This window comes from Melampsora larici-populina (assembly GCF_000204055.1).
Source record: "Melampsora larici-populina 98AG31 unplaced genomic scaffold MELLAscaffold_3, whole genome shotgun sequence".
In the NCBI taxonomy this organism is placed as follows: domain Eukaryota; kingdom Fungi; phylum Basidiomycota; class Pucciniomycetes; order Pucciniales; family Melampsoraceae; genus Melampsora; species Melampsora laricis-populina.
Window position 1 is genome coordinate 2114866 of NW_006768767.1, and position 7211 is coordinate 2122076.

At 48.0% G+C, this 7211-nt stretch overlaps 2 protein-coding genes across 2 annotated transcripts; both read right to left on the reverse strand.

Moving 5' to 3' along the window:
- Nucleotides 1-26: 26 nt before the first annotated feature.
- Nucleotides 27-1610, reverse strand: MELLADRAFT_74070 (family 4 carbohydrate esterase; the record flags this gene model as incomplete). Its single annotated transcript, XM_007405225.1, has 7 exons — nucleotides 27-266; nucleotides 345-497; nucleotides 560-729; nucleotides 797-838; nucleotides 935-1015; nucleotides 1118-1150; nucleotides 1217-1610. 7 exons carry the CDS (start codon nucleotides 1485-1487, stop codon nucleotides 222-224), a joined length of 795 nt encoding a protein of 264 aa, XP_007405287.1.
- A 1009-nt stretch (nucleotides 1611-2619) lies between these two features.
- Nucleotides 2620-4406, reverse strand: MELLADRAFT_90986 (uncharacterized protein; the record flags this gene model as incomplete). Its single annotated transcript, XM_007405224.1, has 9 exons — nucleotides 2620-2782; nucleotides 2858-2979; nucleotides 3054-3149; nucleotides 3237-3302; nucleotides 3368-3514; nucleotides 3574-3690; nucleotides 3762-4127; nucleotides 4215-4285; nucleotides 4349-4406. 9 exons carry the CDS (start codon nucleotides 4404-4406, stop codon nucleotides 2620-2622), a joined length of 1206 nt encoding a protein of 401 aa, XP_007405286.1.
- Between the last annotated feature and the right edge of the window lie 2805 nt (nucleotides 4407-7211).

Here is a 7211-nt window from a genome sequence, read left to right on the forward strand (position 1 = left end):
CTGGAGATGAGCTTGTAATCAGTTAGCAGCTTCAAAAATCAATGTCATTATAAGCAGCAGTATCAGATGACTAAGAACAAAGTCCTTGTGGTACGAATCAAGGTCGGAATACTGATCAGAAGACAAAAAACGTTTCTAAGACTTGGTATAAGTATTTGCGCAGAGCGAGTAGATGTAAAATTACTAAAGACTGTCGAAAGATAATGGAGTAAAATGAATCCTTAAGCTTCACCAGGGTCCGGGGTTCCGTTACAGGTCCAGGAGGCCTGATGAACAAATGCAACAACATGAGCAACTCGCAGCTCCTGAACACCAGATCAGATGATTGTAGGACAGAAACTCACATCACGCTTCTTTGGCTTTCCAACGTATGTGTACCAGTCACTTCGCTTGGTTCCGAGTCCCAAACATTCAGCGACACTTACAAGTTTGTATCCAGCATGATGTAGAACCTTGACAGCATGTGGAATGGTTTTTGTGACTGTTGTTTCATGGGTCTGATAGTAACAAGATGTTCAGTAAGTGTGATACATGTGATCAAGTGATGAAGCTGACTGACCTCGTGATTTAAACTGATGTGTGGTTTTGGACAAGTCTTGGCCCATCGATCATACCGAGCCATAATCTTATCGACTGGAACATGCAATGCGTCACCAGAATCAACATCCCATGAAATGACTTTGTAACCACGCTTGTGGAGGACATCGTAGTTTCGCTTGATTATGTTGCCTGAATTACGCAAGCCAATATTTAGAAACCGAAAAGAAAAACGAGATAGGTGAGATAAGAAACTCACCGTAGGGAGGTCTGAAGTACTTGGGTTTGTATCCGGTTATAGCTAATCAGTAAGAAATTTTACAATGTATGAGCATCATCTTCGCACAAACGAACAGACTGCAACGCAAGAGAGCTTTAGACAGGTCTAAATGCTCACCGATCATGGCTTTTTCGATCAAATCGAGTTGCTTGTGGAGTTGTTGATCTGTAATCTCGGTGATATCCGGGTGAGACCAAGCTGAAACAAGAGTTCATTGACCAGTCAGAGCTGTTAAAACTTAATGATGGAGTTCAAACCCAAAACCGGGAAATTGTAATCTAGTCTTGCAAAATCACGTACTGTGGGATGCGATAAGGTGACCCATATCAAAAGCTGTAGACGTAGGTTGGTCAGCAAGGAGTTTTCAGAAGATAAGTATGAATAAGATCGATGACTGACTCTTCTTAAGTTGAGCAGACAAGTTCTCATTGTAGATACAATCCCAGTTGTTGCCGTTGATGAAGAAGGTTCCAGTGGCATGATTGTCTTTGAGAAGTTTTGCGAGGGCGTGGTTCCAAGTGTAAGGGCCGTCATCGAATGTGAGAGCAAAGGTCTTGGGAATTTTACAAGTTTTGATCACACCCGGTAGGCTCATAGCGACAGCAGAGTCTTCCGCAAGAGTGAAGGCAAACTGCCCGACTAAGAGGAGAGCTAACGATCGACATAACATCTTGTACTACAGAGGCTCGTTTATTATTATTTTTGGAAAGACAATCAGGGACTTCAATTTACAGCACCCTGGTAGAAAGATGTGAAGTTAAAGCAAAAAGAGAGTAGGTAGAGAAGGTAAGGTCAGGATTCAGGAACGAATGGTGAAAGGAGCGGACGATTTAAATATGAGGTTTGATTAAGACTCAAGAGCAAAAGAAAGAGCCTGAGTCGTTCAAACGTTCTCATACAATAATTAGAAAAGGGCAGCTGGAGTTTCCCACAAAATTTGATGATTTCCCCTGATATCCCATATTCGCCGGAGACGAGGTCAGACCTGTCAGATGTGCATATCGGTTCACGATGATATTCCACATTGGGACTGTATAACTGTAGCTTAGATGTGAGAAAGGAAATGGGACGACATCATAATTATTAGAGCATCAGCACCGGGCCTTGTAAAAAAATAAATACAGGCCTTTTTCCAATCCCGTGAGAATAAAACCGAGGCACCGGGCCTTGCAAACGGCCTGTATGGTTTACACGACGTGTAAAATCAGACCTTGAGCTTGTAATGATGGACTGCCGCGTAAGAGCATCTCCAACGCTCGCGAATCTGAATGACTACACCACCGGGGGCTCGTGACTGTCCAGAGGCGGTCACGGACGCCCGCCCCCAGGCGGTCACCCCCTCCGCGAAGCAGGGCGGTCATCGGGTGGTCAGTGAGTTGACCGCCCATGGGTGACCTCCAGGCGCGCCAGCCACTTGAGCGATACCCAGCGTGCCACCGCCCATTGATTGTGTGCTCCCCGGTAGAAGGCCGTCGGGGTGCTCGTTCGGCCGGCGTCAGGCCGCCAAGGGTGTTTCCCAATGCAGCCGACAGGATTCAATTCTCGCATTGGGGGCAGACGGACTGGGGTACTGGGTGGTTCGCAATGATGAGAGTTACGCTGGCTGGAGGCATGAAAGCCTGTGCATTCCGCAGATTTTGTTCCCAAACACGTACGGGATGTACAGACAAGTTGTAATATATCATATAATGGAAGTAGAAATTTTGTTGAAGCGAGCTCGTTTCCTATCAACAAGAGTGAAATAATGAAATGAAAACGCGGAAAACAAGTGCATCCTCTCGCTATGGCTATGAAGTACTCGGTCAATCGTCCAGAGCCATAGGGCCCGCTCCTTCCAAAACCTGCATTTTTTCCCTGATCTCCTCATCAGACGGTAAGTCAAAAGTGACCCCTACGTCAATGTCTACAAAGTACCCTTTCCCATCGAAAGTGGCGCGATCTTCGTCGTAAATGATCTTGTAGAACCTGGATAAACAATATACACCTCCAAGTTTTGATCAGCGTGCATCTTGCGCATCAGTCCGCATATAAAAAACTTACGCGGAAGCATACAAAGGCTCCTCCTGTGCCAATAGGTGCAGCTGGCTGTCCACTCGGTGCCAGATATTGGCTGTGCCCCCGCCGGCTCGAACTGATTGAAAGATGCAAATCGCCTCACGTCGCTAGTGTCAGAACCATCAAATTGTTGTCAGTGATGACAACGAGATGATCGCCGCGGAAAACAAAAGGTGCTTACGAGGTACGCGATACGGACTCGTTGAGTCCACGCCGTTTGAGCCCACAAGGTATCCACATCGCGATGTTCTTCGGTCCTATTGCAATGTTTCGCAATCTGAACAAGGGGTGCTTGCGTCAGTAGTGTGTTGAAAGAAAAATGATAAAAACAAAGCACCCAAATGGAAACACCCCAGTCACTTACTCGATGAGCAAGCCTCTTCAAGCTGGGGACCGTGCTGCCCTCGTTTTTGCGAATGTTATGCAACACCTGTTGCATAACATCTGTCAGTAACTTCGACAGGACAATGAGACAGGAAGAGTGAGAGGACTCACTTCTTTGTGGAGACGTTCACGGGCGTGTTTACCCGCGTCCTTCACCAGTGTCGTGTACCGTTGGGTGGCCGCAACATCTTGAATGCCATTGACCACCGGGGGCAGTTGAGGAGTCGCCCAATCGCCAGGAATCTCTCTAATCTTTCTCTGTAGGTGTGATGTCAGAGCGCGAGAGTAGGGCCAAAGAGTGATAGTAGTTTGCTTACCTTGATGGTGTTAAAGAGGGAGTGAACTATCACGTCACCATTTGGTGACTCGAGTGCCGTATAACTGGCGATCTCGGCCAGTGACACACAGTCATAGGCGAAATGATACACCCGATCCTGTTTTGAAAGATAGGCATCACCATCAATGACACACAAAACGGTAATCAATTGAGAAGGGGTAAGCTTACTTTGACCTCGTTGGAGTAATTCCAAGGTTCCGGCGTGCTTGGTGGGCCAGGCAAGGTGTTTGATGCCGCAGGTGGCTGAACAACCACTGGGCCATTTGCCCGTAGTGCATCCACCACATCAGTGGCTTGGTCAAGCTTATTTGACACAGTGATAAACTTTTGGTCAAGCTTGTCTGACACAGACGCGATATCCTCATCAACATTATTGGTGAGGGTTGCGATCTCTTCCTCGACGCGGAGAGCCATAGTCGAGAGCTCCTGGTGGATGTGGTCAGACAGCACTATCATCTCGCGCTCGACTTTCGAGATCGCTGCCAAGATTCGATCGGTAGCTGCCCCATCACGGGAACCGGCGTCGTTTCCAAGCTGTTAACGGGAGTACGGATATCAGTAGAAGCAGCCGATGGGGCGGCACACGACATTGGTTTGAGGGCGAGATCGGTTGAGACTTACACCCTCATTGGTCCCCCCATTGAGGCCACGTTGGGCACGCGCGAGTGCCGTAGCGCCTAAAGAGGGAGTTCCTTGAGGCACGGGTCATTTCCAAAACAATCAAGAACGGAAAGGAATGGTTACGGAAGGCTTACTGGGAACCCTTGGGGTCGATAGGGAGTACGGTTGGGCACGGGATGTTTGAGAAGACATGCTGCAAACTAAACGATGTTCGATTATGGAGCCGTAGAAAGTGGATAATTTGAAAGTGAGTCTTAGATGACTTTCGAAATACAGAGGAAGAGAGAGCAGTCGAGGCGAGTGCAATTGTTGAACTCGCTCAAAAATCAATGAGGTGTTTTAAAGGAGAATTAAAGGTGAAGCTGTCTAAGAAGGACAACGGCGCGGCACCTGGCTCACGCGTCAAACCAGGGGTGAAGACCCCGGCTTGAAGCTGATTGGTCGACGGCCCAGGGGGCCCTCGCGAGCCTGCTCCAAGATTATTTCCTTGAAAGGAAATAATCTTGGAGCAGACCAAAGGAATTTTGCAAAAACATTCAAACACAATGTTTTGCAAAGTGCTCAGTGGCATTGGCACGCGGAAGAACAAGATTGCATTGCAAGTTGGAACTTTTCAAGAGCAAACCGATCAATCGGATGCTGATTCTGAGTCTAATTCAGCCGGTGTCTGTTTTCCCTTCCCTTTAGGTACCCTCTTTTTCCGTGGTTTCACCGGGACAGATCGCCAAATGTGTAAACCTTGTTTCAGGGCTTCCAACCACTCAGCAGCAGTCTGCCTTCGAGTGCCCAAGTTCGCCACCTCGCGATGTACCTCAGCCGAGTAATGGCTCGCACTGTTGAGGATATAGTGGTCCGTTTGTTGATGGCTGACACTACTGACTGAGGTAGTGGTATCTTTCCTTTCGAGCCTTTGTTTGCGTCCATCAATTACTGAGCACAACGAGCGATGGCAGTTATGTTGTACGTTTAACAGACAGGCAATGTCCTGCGGACACACGGTCAGTGAGAACTCCCAAAACACTGGCAGGATGGAGACCCAAAGACTGACTGATAATTTCACCCATACTTGATGTTGTGTCCTGACAAGTTCGCGCATCCCATAAAAAGGCGATATCGGTCCCTTTTGAATGTCTTGCAGGAGAATGACGGTTGAGCTGGCGCTTACTCCTTCCGGTTTCCACATGGCCACGACTTGCCCCACGGAGTGACCTCGCGCATTCTTTGGACAGTGTCCCTGTTAGTGTGTTGTTGAAACAGGTGGCGAGAAGGAAGACTATCTAACCTTAACAAAGTCTGTCTTCTCGACCACTTGTCCGTTGCGCAATGTGACAGATGAGTGTTGTAGCCACACCACCCCGGGCGCTTTGCTAAGCAGATACACAGGCACTTGCTCGTGTTCTGCCCTTTCATGACGCGCTGCAAGAGATTCAAGGTCAGTGGCAGCCGATGTAAGTGCAAGACTCCATACTTACGTCCCACCGCGAACACAGACACCCGATCGAGTTTGGGATTGAGTCCAAACGCCTGAGATACTTCCGGCATGGTCTTCAGAAGTCCTTGCACTTTGGGACCTGCTGAAACCCGAGCTTGGAGCTCTTTGTCGACAAAGCTGTTCCCTGAAAGGAGAGCTCGCATGAGTTGATAATTATTGAAGGTGTTTGCGATATCTCGACCGGGGCTCATGCGGTTTGAATGGACTGAAGCGGCACGTAGAACCGCATTGTAACTCTCGAATTTCTCGGTCATGAATAATGACGGCGGTCCAAATCGTGCAATGGAGTCTTTCAAGTGCGTCAACATATGGAACTTGGGCTTGTTAACCCACTGAGCCGAAGTCATAATAAGCTGATAGTAAAAAACTAGAATCGCCTCTTCCATGTCTTGCAGGTAATTATCCATATGCACAATTTCGGTCTGGAAAACATGAGATCCTAGAAGGCACAACGATGTCCAAAGGTGCCGTTTGTTGCTGGGGATATGGTCAAATAATACAAAGGGGACTGTTTGAAGGACCGTCCGGAACTCCTTTCCGACGAGGCTCTGGTAAAAATTAATGAGAGTAGTTGGCTGTATAGGCGGGATCTTCAAACCCTTCGTGTTGAAATCCCTCCACCGCGCCGAGAGTTCGCGGTAACGTGATGAGCCGGGTTTCAGAATTCCGAGCGACTTCATAGTATCTCTGAAGAGGTATTTTGCAATACCCAGTAGAAGAACATGCAAAGTCTCAATGGGAGTATCCTGATGCCCATTGAAACCTGTGATGACTCGGTCAGACAGGATGTTCGTACGCATGGAAGATATTGAACACCGTGAACAAACCTTTTAACCTCAACATGGGGTTAAACAACCGCTCGCCCAGTTGGTCATTCAAACCTTCACAAAGCTGGTGCACATCACAGGTCTCAGGCGAGTCGTAAGCCAGGTGAACCTTTTTGATGAAGTAATCGAGCACCGAATCATGAAATCCGTACTTTCGAGCTTCACTCTCAACCGCGGTTTTGCTGTGCGGCATCTGTGCCATTGCCCAGATGTCGTGAGCGCGAGCGCGAGTGACCTCCCAATCCCTTTGGGGCAAAGAGAACTGCAGTTGCCGCGACTGATTCGTCAGTCACATGTGTGTGTAAGAAGCAGGGTGACATAGAGAACCAGCGAAATGACCAACCTGTTCGCCATCTAAATCGACGCCGATGAAATCAGAAACGTACTGTTCTGTTTTCTTCTCAATCATCTGGCCAACTTGCAAGTCACATATGCGACACGGCGTTAAAGTATTAGCTGGATTGGTTGTATTGCTGATTTCAGCGTGCATCGGGGAATCGCCCAAGTGGAATAGAACCACGACCATAACCAGGACTTCACTACCACTGACGTGGTCGTAAGCAAAAAAACCGTTGGTGGCACTGTGGTCACTGGGCCAAGAAAGAGCCAGAGGTCAAACTTGTTTAGAATCCACGTTGAAGAGTAATTCAAGTAATGCTTACTTGATATCATCAACAG